General features: G+C 44.5%; 1 protein-coding gene across 4 annotated transcripts in view; it reads right to left on the minus strand.

Annotated features, from left to right (window-relative positions):
- Positions 1-25,044, minus strand: part of LOC110519670 (CD209 antigen-like protein E) — a 104,087-nt gene that overhangs the window by 23,105 nt on the left and 55,938 nt on the right. For 2 of the 4 annotated variants that reach the window (XM_036934145.1, XM_036934142.1), the window contains exons 2-6: positions 7,899-8,000; positions 7,571-7,750; positions 7,210-7,346; positions 5,961-6,070; positions 5,016-5,216 (exon numbers count right to left, since the gene is read on the minus strand). In XM_036934145.1, the coding sequence (XP_036790040.1) occupies positions 5,084-5,216; positions 5,961-6,070; positions 7,210-7,346; positions 7,571-7,750; positions 7,899-8,000 (662 nt within the window). In that variant the 3' untranslated portion in view covers positions 5,016-5,083. Of the gene's footprint in view, positions 1-5,015; positions 5,217-5,960; positions 6,071-7,209; positions 7,347-7,570; positions 7,751-7,898; positions 8,001-18,185; positions 19,206-25,044 lie in introns of those variants that run through there. The other 2 variants (XM_036934144.1, XM_036934143.1) reach the window with 2 other exon arrangements.

The raw sequence follows: 25,044 nt of genomic DNA on the forward strand, positions 1-25,044 counted from the left end.
TATCGGATTCACATGGAAATGTTGTTCAATTTAAATGTTTGAATATGAAATTATTTGTGATGGGATGAAATGTGATTTTAGCTTCTAAAATGTGGCATTTGGGTTTTCATAAGATAGGGCTGCTCAATCAGTGGCCCTCCCCTGTGAGGGGACAAGGGCTATAAAACTTTTCAAACACGAAGCCAACATCAGCATGAGCTTTGGTTGCGAATGGTATAAACTTTGAACTCTTATTAACTGCAGAAGTGATACCTCCTAGCTGTTGAGTTAGCGACCGCAGCTGCAAACGCAGGTTGGGAAGTAACAGACAGAGTATCCCGTCTATCACACAACGACGTTACTACAACATATCCAATTGACAACCAGAGACATTCTTCAAAGGACTCGGTTTGGCAACACGGCCTTCCATCTACCACCAACCTACTGAAGCGCAGCTCAGAGTAAATATTTATTGCATTTTCGTTTTCCAAATGGGCGGTAATTTAGAATGCATAAGATACTGTATTTACGATAGCACAGCTTCACCCTTTGTCCCTCAGTCTTCCCGCTCTTTCACTCAACCCAGACCCTTTTCTTTTGTGTAACCAGCTGTCATATCTGTTCCGCCCGCTAGGGACGTTTTCCTTGATGATGTCATTTGTAATCAAGTTATGATTTAATTATGTGTATGTGTGATTAGTTAGGTATTTAGTAAATAAATGATTATACCCAATTTTGTATTGCTGATTCAAATTGTTAGCCAGGGTTCTTGCAGATAAAATAATTTACAACTTTCAGATTATGAGACTGAAGTAAAATAAAGATTAATATTGACTGCTATGGATGTCAAATATTACTAGGTCTTTAAGAGTTTATTCGGAAGATATCAGCTCGATAAATCTTATTTTGTGGTGCCCGACTCTAGTTAATTACATTTACATGATTAGCTCAATCAGGTGATATTATTTACGGAGGAATTATTTTATAGATTAGCAAGTCACGTCACATAATCCGGCATAGCCAAAGACACGACAGGGGTGTGTCTGGGGAGTCCTGTGTTTACATTGACCTGCGGACCCCGGTTCACCACCTGTGATGTCAGTGGACAGATAGTTATTGATCCTGTCATCAGATAGTGGACAGTTAGTTAATGATCCTGTCATCAGATAGTGGACAGGTAGTTATTGATCCTGTCATCAGATAGTGGACAGGTAGTTATTGATCCTGTCATCAGATAGTAGACAGTTAGTTATTGATCCTGTCATCAGATAGTGGACAGTTAGTTATTGATCATGTCATCAGATAGTGGACAGTTAGTTATTGATCCTGTCATCAGATAGTGGACAGTTAGTTATTGATCCTGTCATCAGATAGTGGACAGTTAGTTATTGATCATGTCATCAGATAGTGGACAGTTAGTTATTGATCCTGTCATCAGATAGTGGACAGTTAGTTATTGATCATGTCATCAGATAGTAGACAGTTAGTTATTGAACCTGTCATCAGATAGTAGACAGTTAGTTATTGATACTGTCATCAGATAGTGGACAGTTAGTTATTGATCCTGTCATCAGATAGTAGACAGTTAGTTATTGATCCTGTCATCAGATAGTGGACAGTTAGTTATTGATCCTGTCATCAGATACAGGACAGTTAGTTATTGATCCTGTCATCAGATAGAGGACAGTCAGTTATTGATCCTGTCATCAGATAGAGGACAGTTAGATATTGATCCTGTCATCAGATAGAGGACAGTTAGATATTTGATCCTGTCATCAGATAGTGGACAGTTAGATATTGATCCTGTCATCAGATAGAGGACAGTTAGATATTTGATCCTGTCATCAGATAGTGGACAGTTAGATATTGATCCTGTCATCAGATAGAGGACAGTTAGATATTTGATCCTGTCATCAGATAGTAGACAGTTAGTTATTGATCCTGTCATCAGATAGTGGACAGTTAGTTATTGATCCTGTCATCAGATAGTGGACAGGTAGTTATTGATCCTGTCATCAGATAGTGGACAGGTAGTCATTTTTCCAACCTTGATGACCTCTCGCATGCCTCGTTCCGTCAACATTACTCACCAACGTGCAATAATTGGACAAAAAAACAGACAAGATAAGATCAGGAATATCGTCCTGCCAACGGGACATCAAAAACTGTAATATCCTGTGCTTCACGGAATCGTGGCTGAATGACGACATGGATATTCAGCTAGAAAGATACACGCTGCACCGTGTGTCAACCAACCGAAGACCTCTACTCAACGGGACAAATTCTGGTGACACCCATCCCCCCCACCACCCCTTTCACTCAATCATACCCTGCCTCTCTTCATCCCCTCTTCCCCCTGGAAAACCCAGAGGTATATCTATAATTCCATGTGTATAACTTGCATTATCATCTACATGTATGATTAGTATTTCTGTTGAATGATGTGATCACTGGATGTTTTTGGAACTTGTGAATGTAACGCGCCAATGTAAACTCATATTTTGATATAAATATGAATTTTATCAAACAAAACATACATGTATTGTGTAACATGAAGTCCTATGAGTGTCATCTGATGAAGATCATAAAAGGTTAGTGATTCATTTTATCTCTATTTGTGCTTTTTGTGACTGTTATCTTTGGCTGGAAAAAAATGGCTGTGTTTATTGTCGTTTTGTGGTGACCTAACGTAATCGTTTGTGGTGCTTTTGCTGTAAAGCATATTTGAAATCGGGCACATGAACAACAAGATTACCTTCAAAATGGTATAAGATACATGTATGTTTGAGGAAATTTAATTTTGATGTTTTGAATTTGGCGCCCTGCACTTTTACTGGCATATTCTTCTACAAAAATCATAGGAGTCTCGTGAGTGAAAACATCCGAAGCTCATCAAAGGTAAACGATTTAATTTGATTGCTTTTCTGATTTCCGTGACCAAGTTACCTGCTGTTACCTTTATTTATACCTGTTTTCTGTCTGTGCCAGTTCATCTTGTTTGTTCAAGAATACCAGCGTTTAGTGTCTCAGCGCCTGCTTTTTCCAGTCTCTCTTTTCTCACCCTCCTGGTTTTGACCACTGCCTGTCCTGACTCCGAGCCCGCCTGCCTGACAACTCTGCCTGAGCCTGCCTGCCGTCCTGTCCCTTTGCCCCTACTCTCGATTACCGACCTCTGCCAGACCTGACCCTGGGGCTGCCTGCCGTCCTGTACCTTGGCCCCACTACTCTGGATTATCGACCCCTGCCCACCTTGACCTGTCGTTTGCCTGCCCCTATTGTTACAATAAACATTGTTACCTCTACATAGTCTGCACATGGGTCTAACCTCTTGAAACTAGGGGGCAAAACGACTACATTGCGTAAATGTCCGGCTGAGGACTCACATAGTAATTCTTGCGTAATAGACAGAGGTAGCTATTTTTCCTCCCGGTCTTACTGAAAATACAGCTGTCCCGGTTGATATATTATCGAATAGATATTTGAAAAACACCTTGAGGATTGATTATAAACGTTTGCCATGTTTCTGTCGATATTATGGAGCTAATTTGGAACATTTTTCGGCGTTGTCGTGACCACAATTTCCGGTCGAATTCTTAGCCAAACGTGAAGAACATACGGAGTTATTTCGGCTACAAAAATAATATTTTGGGAAAAAAGGAACATTTGTTATCTAACTGGGAGTCTCGTGAGTGAAAACATCCGAAGCTCATCAAAGGTAAATTATTTAATTGGATTGCTTTTCTGATTTTTGTGACCAGGTTGTCTGCTGCTAGCTAATGCTAATGCTATCGATAAACTTACACAAATGCTTGTCTCGCTTTGGCTGCATAATTTCAAAATCTGAGATGACAGGGTGATTAAAAAAAGGCTAAGCTGTGGTTCAATATATTTCACGAATATGATACAGCAGAGAGAACAGTCCTTCTAGACTCCATTTTAGATCAACAGTAGAGAACAGTCCTTATTGACTCCATGTTAGATTAACTATTATATAATAGAGTGTGACATTTTCTCTCTGTTTATCCACTCGTATGTTTAGAATAATGCTGCTTTTCTAATATCCAACTTGGTTGGATTCATGCGAGTAACTGATTGACCGTACATGGGAGGAATCAACACTCTCGCTGTCACGTTCTGACCTTTGTTCCTTTGTTTTTGTCTTTGTTTTAGTATGGTCAGGGCGTGAGTTGGGGTGGGCAGTCTGTTTGTTTTTCTATGTTGGTTTTTGGTTCTCAATCGGAGGCAGCTGTCAATTGTTGTCCCTGATTGAGAATCATACTTAGGTAGCCTGGGTTTCACTTTTGGATTGTGGGTGTTTGTTTCCGTGTGAGTGTTTGGGCCACATGGTACTGTTTCGGTTTTGTAAATTCACATCATCATGTATTGTTTTGATTCAGTGTTCAGTGCTTTCTTTAATTAAAATCATCATGAACACTTACCACGCTGCGCTTTGGTCCTCGGATCTTTCTTGCTACTCCTCCTCAGAAGAGGAGGACGACATCCCTTACACTCACTGTACAAGCATTTTCCCAGTACACCCAGAACATTGCTCTGGGAACCAAGAGGAGTATCTCAGTTTCAAGGTAAGAAGCCTGGTGTGGTATCAGTCAGTCTCATGTAGGAAACAACCGTGCTGATATGACTTGTTTGTGTCGCAGTATAAAGGATCTCAAATCAAATCAAATTAAACTTTATTTGTCACATGCTACGAATACAACAAGTGTAGACTTTACCGTGAAATGCTGACTTATTAGCCCTTAACCAACAGTGCAGTTCGGGAAGAGTTAAGAAAAATATTTAGCAAGTAGACTAAACTAAAAAGTAAAAATAAGAAAAATGAACATCAGGATTGTATTGAGTCAGTGAACCTCTGTGACTGTGAATTCCTTAGTGGTGAATTTCCTCAACAACAGACCGAACAGTCCTTCTCTTATCAAGTCATTGTGTTGTTATTGCATATAGTTTTATTATAATGTATTCTGCATTTGTCTTGTTATATATTGTATGTAGTTGACAAGGTAAATGAATAAGCAGGAAATAGTTTATCATTGATAGTACTTAGCATAATCTTATTTAGCAGTTCAGAGAGTACCGAGGATGAATCCTATTTCTCACAGATCCATCTGAATTTATAGTAACAGTAATAGTCCCACCATTCTCCTGTGTCTGATGACCAGGAGTAGAAATACACACAGTTCTCTGCTCTTCCACCATTAGGCTCTCCACGTTTCCAATACCTGTAGAAGAAACAACACATAGAATCAGGCTGTCCACTGTTCCAATACCTGTAGGAAAAACAACACAGAATCAGACTGTCCACTGTTCCAATACCTGTAGAAGAAACCACACAGAATCAGGCTGTCCACTGTTCCAATACCTGTAGAAGAAACAACACATAGAATCAGGCTGTCCACTGTTCCAATACCTGTAGGAGAAACAACACAGAATCAGACTGTCCACTGTTCCAATACCTGCAGAAGAAACAACACATAGAATCAGGCTGTCCACTGTTCCAATACCTGCAGAAGAAACCACACATAATCAGGCTGTCCACTGTTCCAATACCTGTAGAAGAAACCACACAGAATCAGGCTGTCCACTGTTCCAATACCTGTAGAAGAAACAACACATAGAATCAGGCTGTCCACTGTTCCAATACCTGTAGGAGAAACAACACATAGAATCAGACTGTCCACTGTTCCAATACCTGCAGAAGAAACAACACATAGAATCAGGCTGTCCACTGTTCCAATACCTGCAGAAGAAACAACACATAGAATCAGGCTGTCCACTGTTCCAATACCTCTAGGAAAAACAACACAGAATCAGGCTGTCCACTGTTCCAATATCTGTAGATGAAACAACACATAGAATCAGGCTGTCCACTGTTCCAATACCTGCAGGAGAATCAGGATGTCCACTCCAAACCTAATAATCCAGACAGTGATGTCATAGTGACACAGGATTCATTAATGTCTTACTTTGTGGTCAGTGGTGTGTCGTCCACCCATTTCCAGGTCCCCTCAGAAACAGAGTCAGTCAGACCAATCCAGACATAGTTATTTCGTCCACATAACCAATTGACTAATGTCTGTAGTTGTAGGAGAGAGACAACATTGTTAAAACATTCCCATTACTGCTTTATATCACTCTCTCTCTCTTTCCCTCTCCCCAAATGTCAATTCAATTTCAATTTAGAAGGGCTTTATTGGCTTGGGAAAAATATGCTAACAAAGCAAGTGAAAATATAATAAACAAAAGTGAAATGAGGTATGTATAGTTGTTTGTGTACTCTAGGGAAACGGTGTCAAGGTGGTATTTATATTTGCGGTCCTGAGATTTATTTTTACGGCCCAGGTTTGACAGAATCTGTGCAGAAGATCTAGGTGCTGCTGATGGCCCTGCTTTGTTGGGGACAGTAGCTCCAGATCATCAGCAAACAGTAGACATTTGACTTCAGATTCTAGTAGGATGAGGCCGGGTGCTGCAGACTGTTCTAGTGCCCTCGCCAATTAGTTGATATATATGTTGAAGAGGGTGGGGCTTAAGCTGCATCCCTGTCTCACCCCATCTGAGGATGATGTTTATGAATTTAAGTAAATTAAATTAAAAACCAAATAAATAAGTAAAACAAAATTTGTGGTTTCTGTTTAATAATTTCATTTAGGATATTATCAACACCCTTTTGGGTTGGAGGGTTTGTATTTTGTCCTGTAGTTCATTCAATGTAATTGTTGAGTCCAGTGGGATCTGGAAGTCTTTAATAGTTGATTCTAAGATTTGTTTTTGATCATGTATATGTTTTTGCTGTTTGTTCTTCGTTATATGGCCAAAATTATTGGAGAAGTGGTTTACTCAGACATCTACAGTATGGATAGATAACTCCTTGTGTTGTTGTTTGTTTAGTGAGTTCCAAATTTCTCTCTTTCTACTCATCTCTCTCTTTCTCACTCTGTCTGTCTGTCTGTCTGTCTGTCTGTCTGTCTGTCTGTCTGTCTGTCTGTCTGTCTGTCTGTCTGTCTGTCTGTCTGTCTGTCTGTCTGTCTTTCAGTTCTGCAGACTGTTCTAGTGCCAACTCAATGATATATGTTGAGGGTGGGGCTTAATCTCTCTCTCTCTTCCTTACACACACACATACACACACACACACACACACACACACACACACACACACACACACACACACACACACACACACACACACACACACACACACACACACACACACACCTGTTGTTCTTGGCTCTTGATGACCACCAGGTGTGCTCCTCTATTTCTGCAGTCCTGTCTGCTCTTCTCCCAGGATTTGTACTCAGTAGAGACGTAGTAACAACTGCTACCAAGCTTCTTCCATCCTTCCGGACACACTATAAGTTGAACATTTCCTGCTTTAGTCACTTTAAGACAACAATGAATTAAGTATCAAGCAAACACTCAAGGAAGACAGGACACTAACTAATGGACAGTTTGGAAGTCATACATTTTTTTCTCACATTTTGTATTTAATTAAAGTTAAATTTCCTGTTTGTAATGGCATGTGAACTGATACAGAGACTGTCAAACAGAACAGTCATTAGACAAATTGACTCACCTTTCTCAACTAAAAATTGTTTCAGACGTTCTATCTCGTTCTGTAGCTGGTCTCTCTCTCTGATCAGGGTGTTGTTGCTAGTCTGTAGCTGGTCTCTCTCTTCAGTAAGGTTGTTTCCGCAGGTCTGTAACTGGTCTCTCTCTTCAGTCAGGGTGTTGGAACTGGTCAATTGGTTTTTCTCTGTGAAATAATACGATCAATGAACAAGGTAACAGTGGAATTTGGTGAACTTTCTGAATGTAATTGACTGGAATGTAAATGTAATTGAGCCCTGGTCATTACACCACTGATGATGAAGAATGTTTGAGTGAGAACATATCAAACTCACGGTAGAGAAACAGGCCTATGATCCCAGCCAGTAGGAGAACACACAGCAGCCCCAGACACACTGCAGCAGCTCCAGAGTATCTCTTCCACCACTGACAAGACACTGAAACACAAGTTATTACCATAAAAACTTGCTCTTTATCAGAGTTGTATTTGTATCGACTTTTGTGTCAATTTTCTGTTTGAATCACTGAGGGAAATACACAAGATTGACAAGGGACAGAACACCAGAACTGAGTTCCAGCACCTCACGTGTTCTACTGCTTGACTTCCAGAACCTCTAACAGAATATTGGCTTGAACATATTGCAGAGTTCAGGCACCCAAAATGAGTACTGAAACATATTTTAATCCACATTTTATTTGTCACATGCTTCATAAAAATATGCTTGTCACACCGGAATCTGTTTCACCGGTCTTTGTGCTTGTCTCCACCCCCCTCCAGGTGTAGCCCGTTGACCCCATTATCCCCACTGTATTTATACCTGCGTTCTCTGTTTGTCTTACGCCAGTTTGTTTTATTCATCAAGCGTGTCTGTTTCTAGTTACTCTTTTCTAGTTTTCCCGGTTTTGACCGTTCCACCTGCCCTGACCCTGAGCCTACCGTCCGTTTCTGTAGCTTGTCACACCACCCTGGATTATTGACTTCTGCCTGCCCTGACCCTGAAACCCTGTTCTAGTAATAAACTTTTGTATCTTCGACATTTTCTGCATCTGGGTATTCCCTGAAAAATAATAATAGAATCTGGCCATGACTGACTCAGACCAGCTCCACAATGCTGTCTCCCTGCAAGGATGGAGGGACCCCATACCCTGGCAGAACGCCATGACCAGACGTTTGATACGTTGCTGATCACGGATTCCCCATTACTCCTGTAATGTGGCAGACTACGCAGTGGATTTTCTCACGTTGGCGGCTGAGATTGCCAAGAACCCGGAAAGCATTGTTCGACATGTTCCCAGAATGGAGTATCGAAGGAAGTAAAGGACGAGCTTGTAGCCCGGGAACTACCGACGGATCTCCACTCGCTCATCACCTTGACCATTTGGATCAGGGCGACTACGGGAACTTAGGAAGGAAAAGAGGTTCGATTTCACTCGTCCGCCCAAGACTTCCACCTTGCCTCTGAGACATCCCGGAAGTCCCCGAAGGCTCCACTGCCGAGAGAACCCGAAGCAAACCGAGTTCCCCCGAGAGTCTCCGAAGTCTGCCAATTCATCTCTTCCTGTGCCAATGCAACTAGGCAGCGCTAGGCTGTCCTCAGCCGAACAGCTATGCAGGTTTTACACGAAGAGTTGCCTGTATGGTGGGACTGCTGGTCATTTCGTGTCCTCCTGTCCACTAAAATATCAGGCTCAACGATAGGAGCGAGTACTATAGTGGGCCATACAGAGAACTTTTCTCCTCACCTTACTCACACTCCTTTTCATGCCATCTTGCTTTCGGGGAAATAGTCTAAATCTCTCCAAGTGCTCATCAACTCTGGGGCCGATGAGAGCTTTATGGATGTTAACCTGGTGTCCGAGCTGGGCATCCCCACTCAGCACTCTCCATTTCCATGAATGTTAGAGCACTGGGCTGGGGCTCTATAGGCTGGGTCACACACAATACCAGCCCCATCAGCCTACGTGTGTCAGGGAACCACAGCAAGATGATGCAATTCCTGCTTATTAAAAATGTTCAGGTTCCTGTGGTATTGGGATTCTCTTGGCTCCAGTGACACAATCCCCTTATTGACTGGTCTGCTGGTGCCAGTACTCAATGCCTTTAGTCAGCGCAGCCTGCCCGAGACATCTTCCTGGGTGATTGGAAGATTTCCTGGTCCTCCGCCATTCCTGTGGAGGACCAGGACCTCCTGGAGGTGTTCAGTAGAGCCCGGGCCCCTTCACTTCCATCGCCACAACCCTATGACTGCGAGATGGACCTTCTTTCAGGCACAACTCCGCCCCTGGGACAACTGTACTCTCTGTCAGGTCTGGAGATCAAGGCTTTGAGGACTCCCTAGTTGCAGTGTTCATCCGTCCTCCTGCCTCCCCCGCCGGAGAAATGCAATGCACCGGTGCAGGGCTTTGTTCTTCTTCTCCACAAAAAAGAACCCTGCGTCTGTGCAATGACTACCGGGGCCTCAACAACATCACGGTGAAGAACCGCTACCCACTACCACTCATCTCCTCAACCTTCAAACCGCTCCAGGGGGCCACTGTGTTCTCCAAGCTGGACATACGGAATGCCTACCACCTGGTGTGGATAGGGGATGAGAGGGATGAGAGGAGATGAGTAGAAGACTGTCTTCAAAACAGCCAGTGGTCACTATGAGTATCTGGTCATGCCATTTGGCCTTACCAACGCGACATGTTGAACCGGTTTGTCTTCGTCTATGTCGACGACATGCAAATTTTCTCCCGCTCCACCCAAGAGAACGTGCTCCATGTCTGTCAGGTCCTCCAACGCTTCCTGGCGAACCAGCTTGTTCTGAAAGCAGAGAAGTGCGAATTCCATCGCTCCACCATCCCCTTCCAGGGTTACATCATTGCCTCAGGGAGTGTACAGATGGATCCCGGGAAGGTGAGAGCGGTGGTGCATTGGCCCATGCCTACGTCCAGAGTGCAACTGCAGCGTTTCCTGGAATTCGCCAACGTCTATTGCTGCTTTATCCGGGGTTACAGCACCCTGGCTTCCACCCTGTCTGTACGCACCTCTCCCAAGGTTCTGTTCGCATGGTCCCCAGCTGCTGACTGGAATCCCGAGACGTTCTCAAGCACCGTTTCACCCCACCCCCCCATCTTGGTTCATCCTGACCCGCCAGTTCTCTGTGGAGGCCGATGCTTCGGATGTCGGGTGGGGGCTGTCCTGTACCAGTTGTGCTGCCTTCTCCCATTGCCTCAACGCAACGGAGAGGAACTACAATGTGGGGAATCGTGAGCTTCTCGCGGTGAAGATTGGAGGAGTGGAGACACTGGCTGAGCGGAACATCCGTTCATGGTGTGGACAAACCACAAGAGCCTGGAACCGCCAAGCGTCTCAATTCCAGGCAAACTAGGTGGGCCCTGATTTACATTCGGTTCAACAACTCCTTCTCATACCGACCAGGATCCAAGAATGTTAAGTCGTAAGCCGGATGCGCTGTCACACCTGCAGTTACATCCCCGGATCCGGAGACCATGCTTCCCACCTCATGTCTGGCGATGGCACACACCTGGTGAATAGGGAAGCATGTTCGTGAGGTGCAGCATTCCCAGTCGAACCCTGGGGGGGGAGCCTTATAACCGGATGTTTGTTCTTGACGATATCCGATCCTCGGTCCTGGAGTGGGCCCTCTCCTCCAAGCTTGCCTGCCGCCTGGGCTGCCGTCGGACCCTGGCCTTTGTGCGTCAACCACCTACCATGGTTCATGACTGTCAGCGTTCTTCGCTTCATGCACGATCTGTGCACAGAACAAGACCCCCCCCCCCGGCAAGCTCCGGCTGGTCTCCTTCAACCACTGCCTGTTCCGTACCGTCCCTGGACTCACATATCCCTGGACTTTGTTACGGCTCTCCCCCCATCTGATGGCAACACCGCCATCCTGACCGGTTTTCCAAAGCCGCCCACTTCATTCCTCTCCCCAAGCTACCCTCTGCCAAAGAGATGGCACAGCTCATGGTGCAGCACATCTTACAGATCCATGGACTCCCAGTGGACATGGTCTACAACCGGAGTCCTCAGTTCTCTCCCAGGTTCTGGAAGGCATTCTGCACACTCATTGGGTTGTCGGCCAGCCTGTCCTCCGAGGCCACCCCAGTCCAACGGCCAGTTGGAGCAAGCCAACCAAGGCCTGGAGACGACTCTTTGTTGCCTGGTCTCAGCCAACCCCCACCACCTGCAGTCAGCAACTAGTGTGGGTCGAATATGTACCCTACACCCTTCGTTGCTCTGCCACGAGTCTCTCGCCCTTTGAGTGTTCGCTGGGTTATCAGCCCCTGCTCATCACGGAGCAGAGAGGAAAAGGTCGGCATACCCTCGGCCTAAATGTTTGTTCGCCGCTGTCGTTGCACCTGGAAGAGAGTCGGCTCGTCTCAATACCACCTCCAGGTATCGACGACAAACGGATCGCCACCGATGCAAATTAATTACTTAAAAATCATACAATGTGATTTTCAGGATTTTTGTTTTAGATTCCGTCTCTCACAGTTTAAGTGTACCTATGATACAAATTACAGACCTCTACATGCTTTGTAAGTAGGAAAACCTGCAAAATCGGCAGTGTATCAAATACTTGTTCTCCCCACTGTATGTGAGAATGCTGTTCATTGATTACAGATCAGCGTAGTGCCCACCATAGTGCCCACGAAGCTCATCACTAAGCTAAGGACTTTGGGACTAAACACCTCCCTCTGCAACTGGATCCTGTACTTCTTGACGGGCCTAGACTAGTCAAGGACCATACAGTGCCTTGCAAAAGTATTCGGCCCCATTGACCTTTGCGACCTTTTGCCACATTTCAGGCTTCAAACATAAAGATATAAACCTGTAATTTTTGGGAAGAATCAACAACAAGTGGGACACAATCATGAAGTGGAACGACATTTATTGGATATTTCAAACTTTTTTAACAAATCAAAAACTGAAAAATTGGGCGTGCAAAATTATTCAGCCCCCTTAAGTTAATACTTTGTAGCGCCACCTTTTGCTGCGATTACAGCTGTAAGTCGCTTGGGGTATGTCTCTATCAGTTTTGCACATCGAGAGACTGACATTTTTTTTTAAATTTGGCTTGTCACCAAAAGCACACAAACTTCTACAGATGCACAATCGAGAGCATCCTGTAGGGCTGTATCACCGCCTGGTACGGCAACTGCTCCGCCCACAACCATAAGGCTCTCCAGAGGGTAGTGAGGTCTGCACAACGCATCGCCGGGGGCAAACTACCTGCCCTCCAGGACACCTACACCACCCGATGTCACAGGAAGGCCATAAAGATCATCAAGGACAACAACCACCCGAGCCACTGCCTGTTCACCACGCTATCATCCAGAAGGCGAGGTCAGCACAGGTGCATCAAAGCAGGGACAGAGAGACTGAAAAACAGCTTCTATCTCAAGGCCATCAGACTGTTAAACAGCCACCACTAACATTGCGTGGCTGTTCCCAACACACTGACTCAACTCCAGCCACTTTAATAATGGGAATTGATGGAAATGTATGTAAAATATATCACTAGCCACTTTAAACAATGCTATTTAATATAATGTTTACATACCCTACATTACTCATCTCATATGTATATACTGTACTCTATACTATCTACTGCATCTTGCCTATGCCGTTCTGTATCACTCATTCATATATATTTATGTACATATTCTTTATCCCTTTACACTTGTAGTAGTTTTGGAATTGTTAGTTAGATTACTCGTTGGTTATTACTGCATTGTCGGAACTAGAAGCTCAAGCATTTTGCTACACTCGCATTAACATCTGCTAACCATGTGTATGTGACAAATACAATTTGATTTGATTTGGTCCAAACACACCAAGGCAGTTGTGAAGAGGGCACGACAAAACCTTTTCCCCCTTCGGAGACTGAAAATATTTAGCATGTGTCCCCAGATTCTCAAAAGGTTCTACAGCTGCACCATCGAGAGCATCCTGACCGGTTGCATACCCACCTGGTATGGCAACTGCTCGGCATCTGAGCGTAATGCGCTACAGAGGGTAGTGCGAACGGCCCAGTACATCACTGGGACCAAGTTTCCTGTTATCCAGGAACTATATAATAGGCGGTGTCAGAAGAAAGCCCATAAAATTGTCAGAGACTCCAGTCACGAAAGTTATAGAATGTTTTCTCTGCAACCACACGGAACGCCAAGTTTAAGACCAAAAGGCTCCTCAACAGCTTCTACCCCAAGCCGTAAGGCTGCTGAACAATTCATAAAATTGCCACCTGACAATTTACATTGACCCCCCCCCCCCACACTCCCCCCTCCCTTTTGTGCACTGCTGCTAGTCGCTGTTTGTTAGTTACCTATGCATAGCCACTTCGCCTACCCTCCTACATGTACATGTTACCTCAACTAACCTGTACCCCTGCACACTGACTCGGTACCGATAACCCCTGTATATAGCCTCCACACTGACTCGGTACCGGTGCCCCTGTATATAGCCTCCACACTGACTCGGTACCGGTACCCCCTGTATATAGCCTCCACATTGACTCAGTACCGGTACCCCCTGTATATAGCCTCCACATTGACTCTGTACCGTAATACCCTGTATATAGTATCCACATTGACTCTGTACCGTAACAACCAGTATATAGCCTCCACATTGACTCTGTACCGTAACACCCTGTATATAGCCTCAGCATTGACTCTGTACCGTAATACCCTGTATATAGCCTCCACATTGACTCTGTACAGTAATACCCTGTATATAGCCTCCACATTGACTCTGTACCGTAACACCCTGTATATAGCCTCCACATTGACTCTGTACCGGTACCCCCTGTATATAGCCTCCACATTGACTCTGTACCGGTACCTCCTGTATATAGCCTCCACATTGACTCTGTACCGTAACACCCTGTATATAGCCTCCACATTGACGCTGTACCGTAACACCCTGTATATAGCCTCCACATTGACTCTGTACCGGTACCCCCTGTATATAGCCTCCACATTGACTCTGTAACGTAACACCCTGTATATAGCCTCCACATAGACTCTGTACCGTAATACCCTGTATATAGCCTCCACATTGACTCTGTACCGTAACACCCTGTATATAGCCTCCACATTGACTCTGTACCGGTACCCCCTGTATATAGCCTCCACATTGACTCTGTACCGGTACCCCCTGTATATAGCCTCCACATTGACTCTGTACCGTAACACCCTGTATATAGCCTCCACATTGACGCTGTACCGTAACACCCTGTATATAGCCTCCACATTTACTCTGTACCGGTACCCCCTGTATATAGCCTCCACATTGACTCTGTACCGTAACACCCTGTATATAGCCTTCACATTGACTCTGTACCGGTACCCCCTGTATATAGCCTCCACATTGACTCTGTACCGTAGTACCCTGTATATAGCCTCCACATTGACTCTGTACCGTAATACCCTGTATATAGCCTCCACATTGACTCTGTACCGTAATACTCTGTATATAGCCTCCACATTGACTCTGTACCGTAATACCCTGTATATAGCCTCCACATTGACTCTGTACCGTAATACCCTGTATATAGCCTCCACATTGACTCTGTACCGTAATACTCTGTATATAGCCTCCACATTGACTCTGTACCGTAATACCCTGTATATAGCCTCCACATTGACTCTGTACCGGTACCCCCTGTATATAGCCTCCACATTGACTCTGTACCGTAACACCCTGTATATAGCCTCCACATTGACTCTGTACCGTAACACCCTGTATATAGCCTCCACATTGACTCTGTACCGTAACACCCTGTATATAGCCTCCACATTGACTCTGTACCGTAATACCCTGTATATAGCCTCCACATTGACTCTGTACCGTAATACCCTGTATATAGCCTCCACATTGACTCTGTACCGTAATACCCTGTATATAGCCTCCACATTGACTCTGTACCGTAATACCCTGTATATAGCCTCCACATTGACTCTGTACCGTAATACCCTGTATATAGCCTCCACATTGACTCTGTACCGTAATACCCTGTATATAGCCTCCACATTGACTCTGTACCGTAATACCCTGTATATAGCCTCCACATTGACTCTGTACCGTAATACCCTGTATATAGCCTCCACATTGACTCTGTACCGTAATACCCTGTATATAGCCTCCACATTGACTCTGTACCGTAATACCCTGTATATAGCCTCCACATTGACTATGTACCGTAATACCCTGTATATAGCCTCCACATTGACTCTGTACCGTAATACCCTGTATATAGCCTCCACATTGACTCTGTACCGTAATACCCTGTATATAGCCTCCACATTGACTCTGTACCGTAACACCCTGTATATAGCCTCCACATTGACTCTGTACCGGTACCCCCTGTATATAGCCTCCACATTGACTCTGTACCGTAATACCCTGTATATAGACTCCACATTGACTCTGTACCGTAATACCCTGTATATAGCCTCCACATTGACTCTGTACCGTAATACCCTGTATATAGCCTCCACATTGACTCTGTACCGGTACCCCCTGTATATAGCCTCCACATTGACTCTGTACCGTAATACCCTGTATATAGCCTCCACATTGACTCTGTACCGTAATACCCTGTATATAGCCTCCACATTGACTCTGTACCGTAATACCCTGTATATAGCCTCCACATTGACTCTGTACCGTAATACCCTGTATATAGCCTCCACATTGACTCTGTACCGTAATACCCTGTATATAGCCTCCACATTGACTCTGTACCGTAACACCCTGTATATAGCCTCCACATTGACTCTGTACCGGTACCCCCTGTATATAGCCTCCACATTGACTCTGTACCGTAATACCCTGTATATAGACTCCACATTGACTCTGTACCGTAATACCCTGTATATAGCCTCCACATTGACTCTGTACCGTAATACCCTGTATATAGCCTCCACATTGACTCTGTACCGGTACCCCCTGTATATAGCCTCCACATTGACTCTGTACCGTAATACCCTGTATATAACCTCCACATTGACTCTGTACCGTAATACCCTGTATATAGCCTCCACATTGACTCTGTACCGGTACCCCCTGTATATAGCCTCCACATTGACTCTGTACCGTAATACCCTGTATATAGACTCCACATTGACTCTGTACCGGTACCCCCTGTATATAGCCTCCACATTGACTCTGTACCGTAATACCCTGTATATAGACTCCACATTGACTCTGTACCGGTACCCCCTGTATATAGCCTCCACATTGACTCTGTACCGTAATACCCTGTATATAGCCTCCACATTGACTCTGTACCGTAATACCCTGTATATAGCCTCCACATTGACTCTGTACCGTAACACCCTGTATATAGCCTCCACATTGACTCTGTACCGTAACACCCTGTATATAGCCTCCACATTGACTCTGTACCGGTACCCCCTGTATATAGCCTCCACATTGACTCTGTACCGTAACACCCTGTATATAGCCTCCACATTGACTCTGTACCAGTACCCCCTGTATATAGCCTCCACATTGACTCTGTACCATAATACCCTGTATATAGCCTCCACATTGACTCTGTACCGTAATACCCTGTATATAGCCTCCACATTGACTCTGTACCGTAATACCCTGTATATAGCCTCCACATTGACTCTGTACCGTAATAGCCTGTATATAGCCTCCACATTGACTCTGTACCGTAATACCCTGTATATAGCCTCCACATTGACTCTGTACCGTAATAGCCTGTATATAGCCTCCACATTGACTCTGTACCGTAATACCCTGTATATAGCCTCCACATTGACTCTGTACCGTAATACCCTGTATATAGCCTCCACATTGACTCTGTACCGTAATACCCTGTATATAGCCTCCACATTGACTCTGTACCGTAATACTCTGTATATAGCCTCCACAATGACTCTGTACCGTAATACCCTGTATATAGCCTCCACATTGACTCTGTACCGTAATACTCTGTATATAACCATGTTATTGTGTTACTTTTTGTTATACCTTTATACTTTAGTTGGTAAATATTATCTTCTTCGTTAACTGCCCTGTTGGTTAAGGGCTTGGAAACAAGCATTTCACGGTAAAGTCTACACTTGTTGTGTTCGGCGCATGTTGACTAATAAAGTTTGATTTGATAAGTCTGGGGTGTTTTTCAGGATAAATAAAGACACAGAATGGAGCTAGGCAAAATCCTAAAGGTTCAGTTTGCTTTACACCAGACACAGGGAGACGAATTCACCTTTCAGCAGGACAATAACCTACAGCACCAAGGCCAAATATATACAGGAGTTTGCAGAGTTACAGTTTTGACAAACACCTGCTTGGAAATCTATGGTAACACTTGAAAATGGTTGTCTAGCAATTATCAACAACCAATTTGACAGAGTTTGAAAAAATGGAGTAAAGAATAATGGACAAATATTGTACAATCCAGGTGTACAAAGCTCTTAGAGACTTACCCAGACACACACAGCTGTAATCGAGGCCAAAGGTGATTCTAGCATGTATTAAGTAAATGAGAAATGTCTGTATTTATGTGTGTGTGGGTTATATGTCATGTGTGTGTGTGTGTGTGTGTGTTGAGCACTATAACAGGATAAACTGTTACCTGAATGTTGATCACCAACTCTATCCTTCTTGCAGGGCATGATGGGTCTTTCGTTTCCGTATATATGATCATCAATATCCATGGTCTTTGTTTGTTTAGGTTCTTTGTCTTCAAATCGTAACTTCTACTCTTGTAACTTCTACTGTTCTACTCTTGTAATTTCTACTCTTGTAACTTCTACTGTTGTAACTTCTACTCTTGTAACTTCTACTGGTCTACTCTTGTAATTTCTACTCTTGTAACTTCTACTGTTGTAACTTCTACTCTTGTAACTTCTACTCTTGTATCTTCTACTGTTGTAACTTCTACTGTTGTAAAGTCTGCTGTGATCTCAGTTGTAGGTTCCTGTCTGTTCGCTGCACAGCTGGAGTCTCGATGTGACTCAGTCTAATATCAGAGACAGTTTTAACAGTCAACCTCATTAAAGGGGAAACTGTCTAACCAATAGTACGACACTAACCACCACCATGTGACCACAGACTTATTTTCTGAGAACCATGTTTGTTTATCACAGTGAAGATTAGTTTGTATATTTAGTTTATATTAGTTTAGTTTACTACAGTATAGTTTAGTTTGTATATTTAGTTTATATTAGTTTAGTTTACCACAGTGTAGATTAGTTTGATAAAATAGTGTAGAGTTGTATATACTATGCTGTCTCCTGTGTAGAGTTGTATATACTATGCTGTCTCCTGTGTAGAGTTGTATATACTATGCTGTCTCCTGTGTAGAGTTGTATATACTATGCTGTCTCCTGTGTAGAGTTGTATATACTATGCTGTCTCCTGTGTAGAGTTGTATATACTATGCTGTCTCCTGTGTGACATGGACACCAGAGATAATAGTTAATCAGAGACCTTTACTCACACCCCTCCTTTCCTCTTTCGGGGACGGAGGGGGGGTCTATATGTCAAAGGTTTTCACACATATTTTCTCTCCATCTCTCTGTCTGTCTCTGCCTGTATGTTTGTTTGTTTGTCTGTGTCTCCCTCTCTCTCCCCCTCTCTGTCTGTCTGTGTCTCCCTCTCTCTCCCCCTCTCTGTCTGTCTGTATCTCCCTCTCTCTCCCCCCTCTCTGTCTGTCTGTATCTCCCTCTCTCTCCCCCTCTCTGTCTGTCTGTATCTCCCTCTCTCTCCCCCTCTTTATATCTCTCTGTCTGTATGTCTGTCTGTCTGTCTGTATCTCCCTCTCTCTCCCCCCTCTCTAAATCTCTCTGTCTGTATGTCTGTCTGTCTGTGTCTCCATCTCTCTCCCCCTCTCTATATCTCTCTGTCCGTATGTCTGTCTGTCTGTCTCCCTCTCTCTCCCCCTCTCTGTCTGTCTGTGTCTCCCTCTCTCTCCCCATCTCTGTCTGTCTGTGTCTCCCTCTCTCTCCCCATCTCTGTCTGTCTGTATCTCCCTCTCTCTCCCCCCTCTCTAAATCTCTCTGTCTGTATGTCTGTCTGTCTGTGTCTCCATCTCTCCCCCCCTCTCTATATCTCTCTGTCTGTATGTCTGTCTGTCTGTGTCTCCATCTCTCTCCCCCTCTCTATATCTCTCTGTCTGGATGTCTGTCTGTCTGTGTCTCCCTCTCTCTCCCCCTCTCTATATCTCTCTGTCTGTTATGAACTGTAGATGTAAGAGGGTGTATTGCAAAAAAATGAGCATGAGCACATGTGCACTTCATACTGCTGCAACGGGATAGCTGAAGGACCTAAACAGCAGAGAAGTCTAGTCTAACTCTTCACACTGCTACAACCTGATAGCTGCAGGATCTAAACAGCAGAGAAGTCTAGTGTAACTCTTCACACTGCTACAACCTGATAGCTGCAGGACATAAACAGCAGAGAAGTCTAATGTTTTCTCTGCAGGCTCAGTGAGAAGAGTTATTCAGAGATATGTGTTAGACTGTATGTCTGCATCTGGCTCAGTGAGAAGAGTTACTCAGAGATATGTGTTAGACAGTATGTCTGCATCTCTCTCAGTGAGAAGAGTTACTCAGAGATATGTGTTAGACTGTATGTCTGCATCTGTCTCAGTGAGGAGAGTTACTCAGAGATATGTGTTAGACTGTATGTCTGCATCTGTCTCAGTGAGGAGAGTTATTCAGAGATATGTGTTAGACTGTATGTCTGCATCTGTCTCAGTGAGGAGAGTTATTCAGAGATATGTGTTAGACTGTATGTCTGCATCTGTCTCAGTGAGGAGAGTTACTCAGAGATATGTATTAGACTGTTTGTCTGCATCTGTCTCAGAGGGTTTTCAGTGGTGATGTCATTCACACCATTTGAAACTCAGGCGGTCCACTTCCTGTTATATTTTAAGCAGTGGTTTAATCTGAAACTCTGATATGATGTTTAAAACAGCAGCAGGATGAACAGTAGCTCAATGCAAGACGGTGAACTCACAAAATAACAACTGCTGTCTCCTTTGTGACATGAACACCAGAGATAATAGTTATTCAGAGATGTCTCTGTCTTTACAATTACTCTCACTTCTACTTCCCTCTTCATCATTCTCTATCTACATCAAAACAAGTGGAGAAACACGAACTGCATTCCAACATTCTGTTTATCAAAGGACAGTATGGTATTTTTTATTGTTTTCACCTTTATTTAACCAGGTAGGCTAGTTGAGAACACCTTTATTTAACCAGGTAGGCTAGTTGAGAACACCTTTATTTAACCAGGTAGGCTAGTTGAGAACACCTTTATTTAACCAGGTAGGCTAGTTGAGAACAAGTTCTCATTTGCAACTGCGACCTGGCCAAGATAAAGCATAGCAGTTCGACATGTACAACAACACAGAGTTACACATGGAGTAAACAAAACATACAGTCAATAATACAGTAGAACTAAAGAAAACAAAAAGTCTATATACAGTGAGTGGAAATTAGGTCAAATAAGGGAGTTGAGGCAATAAATAGGCCATGGTGGCGAAGCAATTACAATATGGCAATTAAACACTGGAATGGTAGATCGGCAGAAGATGGATGTGCAGGTTGAGATACTGGGGTGCGAAGGAGCAAGATAAATAAATACAGTATGGGGATGAGGTAGGTAGATAGATGGGCTGTATACAGATGGGCTATGAACAGGTGCAGTGATCTGTGAGCTGCTCTGACAGCTGGTTCTTAAAGCTAGTAAGGGAGATGGGAATCTCCAGCTTCAGTGACTTTTGCAGTTCGTTCCAGTCAGTGGCAGCAGAGAACTGGAAGGAAAGGCGACCAAAGTAGGAATTGGCTTTGGGGGTGACCAGTGAGATTTACCTGCTGGAGCGCGTGCTACGAGTGGGTGCTGCTATGGTGACCAGCGAGCTGAGATAGGGCGGGGCTTTACCTAGCAGAGACTTGTAGATAACCTGTAGCCAGTGGGTTTGGCTACGAGTATGAAGCGAGGGCCAACCAACGAGAGCGTATAGATCGCAGTTTTTTTACGTTACAACCTTATTCTAAAATGGATTCAATTGTTTTTTTTTCCTCATCAATCTACATTGTCTTCATCAATCTACACACCTCATAATAACAAAGCAAAAAATAGTTTTTTATATTTTCAGGTCTCCCCAGAGATGTTAGATCGGGTTCAAGTCCGGGCTCTGGCTGGGCCACTCAAGGACATTCGGAGACTTGTCTTGTGTTGTCTTGGCTGTGTGATTAGGGTCGTTGTACTGAAGAAAAGGTGAACGTTCCCCCAAGTCTGCTCTGGAGCAGGTTTTAACAAAGGATCTCTTTGGACCTTGCTCCGTTCTTCTTTACCTCTATCCTGACTAGTCTCCCAGTCCCTGCCGCTGAAAAACATCCCCACAGCTTGACGCTGCCACCACCATGCTTCACCGTAGGGATGGTGCCAGGTTTCCTCCAGACGTGACGCTGCCACCACCATGCTTCACCGTAGGGATGGAGCCAGGTTTTCTCCAGACGTGACGCTTGGCATTCAGGCCAAAGAGTTCAATCTTGGTTTCATCAGACCAGAGAATCTTGTTTTTCATGGTCTGAGAGTCTTTTTGGTGCCTTTTGACAAACTCCAAGCGGGCTGTCATGTGCCTTTTACTGAGGAGTGGCTTCCGTCTGGCCACTCTACCATAAAGGCCTGATTGGTGGAATGCTGCAGAGATGGTTGTCCTTCTGGAAGGTTCTCTCATCTCCACAGAGGAACTGTGGAGCTCTGTCAGAGTGACCATCTTGTACTCGGTCACCTCCCTGACCAAGGCCCTTCTCCCCGATTGCTCAGTTTCACTTGGCTGCCAGCTCAGTTTGGCTTGGTGGCCAGCTCTATGAAGAGTCTTGGTGGTTCCAAATTTCTTCAATTTAAGAATGATGGAGGCCACTGTGTTCTTGGGGACCTTCAATGCTGCAGAAATGTTTGGGTACCCTTCCCCAGATCTGTGCCTCAACGCAGTCCTGTCTCGGGGCTCTAAGGACAAATTCCGTAGAGCCCCGAAAGGTGTTTGCCTTTCTAAATCATGTTAAATCAATTGAATTTACCACTGGCGGCCTCCAATCAAGATTTTTGAAACATTTGAAACATCTCAAGGATGATCAATAGAAACAGGATGCACCTGAACAAAATGTTGAGTCTCATAGTAAAGGGTCTGAAGACTTATGTAAATAAGGATGTTCTGTTGTTTTTTGAAACACATTTGCAAAAATGTCTAAAAACCTGTTTTTGCTTTGTCCTTATGGGGTATTGTGATGTCATTATGGGGTATAGTGATGTCATTAAGGGGTATAGTGATGTCATTATTGGGTAATATGATGTCATTATGGGGTATTGTGATGTCATTATGGGGTATTGTAATGTCATTACGGGGTATAGTGATGTCATTATGGGGTATTGTGATGACATTGTGATGTCATTATGGGGTATTGTGATGTCATTATGGGGTATTGTAATGTCATTACGGGGTATAGTGATGTCATTATGGGGTATTGTGATGACATTGTGATGACATTATGGGGTATTGTGATGTCATTACGGGGTATAGTGATGTCATTATGGGGTATTGTGATGACATTATGGGGTATTGTGATATCATTATGGGGTATTGTGATGTCATTATGGGGTATTGTGATGACATTGTGATGACATTATGGGGTATTGTGATGTCATTATGGGGTATAGTGATGTCATTATGGATCTTGGTGGTTAAAACTTCTTCAATTTGGATGAGTCAAGGGGTGTGAATACATTCCGAATGCACTGTATATCATGGACCGAGCCGATGTGAAGGGGTACGAGGTATTAGGTGCCTTCAGAAAAGTTCATTTTTCCACATTTTGTTGTTACAGCCTGAATGTTAGGTGATGTCACTGATTTACACTCAATACCCCATAATGTCAAACAGGAAGTATGTTGTTTTTTTATAAATAAATATATAAAAAATGAAACACTGAAATGTCTTGAGTCAATAAGTATTCAACCGCTTTGTCATGGCATAAACCTAAATAAGCTCAGGAGTCATTTGCTTAACAAGTCACACAATAAGTTGCATGGACTCACTCCGTGTGCAATTATAGTGTTTAACCATCAAGAATCTTAGCCGTGGGAGGGGTCTAAGCCGTGGGAGGGGGGAGGGGTCTAAGCCGTGGGAGGGGGGAGGGTCTAAGCCGTGGGAGGGGAGAGGGTCTAAGCAGTGGGAGGGGTCTAAGCCGTGGGAGGGGGGAGGGTCTAAGCCGTGGGAGGGTCTAAGCCGGGGGAGGGGAGAGGGTCTAATTTATTTATTTTTTATTTTACCTTTATTTAACCAGGCAAGTCAGTTAAGAACAAATTCTTATTTTCAATGACGGCCTGGGAACAGTGGGTTAACTGCCTGTTCAGGGGCAGAACGACAGATTTGTACCTTGTCAGCTCGGGGGTTTGAACTCGCAACCTTCCGGTTACTAGTCCAACGCTCTAACCACTAGGCTACCCTGCCGCCCCACGTGGGAGGGCCGTGGGAGGGGAGAGGGTCTAAGCCGTGGGAGGGGTCTAAGCCGTGGGAGGGGGGAGGGTCTAAGCCGTGGGAGGGGGGAGGGTCTAAGCCGTGGGAGGGGGGAGGGTCTAAGCCGTGGGAGGGGGGAGGGTCTAAACCGTGGGAGGGGGGAGGGTCTAAGCCGTGGGAGGGGGGAGGGTCTAAGCCGTGTGAGGGGGGAGGGTCTAAACCGTGGGAGGGGGGAGGGTCTAAGCCGTGGGAGGGGGGAGGGTCTAAGCCGTGGGAGGGGGGAGGGTCTAAGCCGTGGGAGGGGGGAGGGTCTAAACCGTGGGAGGGGGGAGGGTCTAAGCCGTGGGAGGGGGGAGGGTCTAAGCCGTGGGAGGGGGGAGGGTCTAAGCCTGGGAGGGGGGAGGGTCTAAGCCGTGGGAGGGGGGAGGGTCTAAGACGTGGGAGGGGGGAGGGTCTAAGCCGTGGGAGGGGGGAGGGTCTAAGACGTGGTAGGGGGGAGGGTCTAAGACGTGGTAGGGGGGAGGGTCTAAGACGTGGTAGGGGGGAGGGTCTAAGCCGTGGTAGGGGGGAGGGTCTAAGACGTGGTAGGGGGGAGGGTCTAAGACGTGGTAGGGGGAGGGTCTAAGCCGTGGTAGGGGGGAGGGTCTAAGACGTGGTAGGGGGAGGGTCTAAGACGTGTTAGGGGGGAGGGTCTAAACCGACATGTGGAAAGAAGATACCATGGATTATTTAGCTATTTGATTTAGAGTTTTATTTATTAAAGTATAAAAAATATATATAAATATTTGATGAAACGCTGAATTTGGCATTACTGCTATTAGCCAATAGAAACACATTGAATAACAGATAGTCATTACTGTTATTAGCCAATAGAAACACATTGAATAACAGGTAGTCATTACTGCTATTAGCCAATAGAAACACATTGAATAACAGATAGTCCTTACTGCTATTAGCCAAT

Source organism: Oncorhynchus mykiss, chromosome 10 (genome assembly GCF_013265735.2).
Source record: "Oncorhynchus mykiss isolate Arlee chromosome 10, USDA_OmykA_1.1, whole genome shotgun sequence".
Taxonomy (NCBI): Eukaryota; Metazoa; Chordata; class Actinopteri; order Salmoniformes; family Salmonidae; genus Oncorhynchus; species Oncorhynchus mykiss.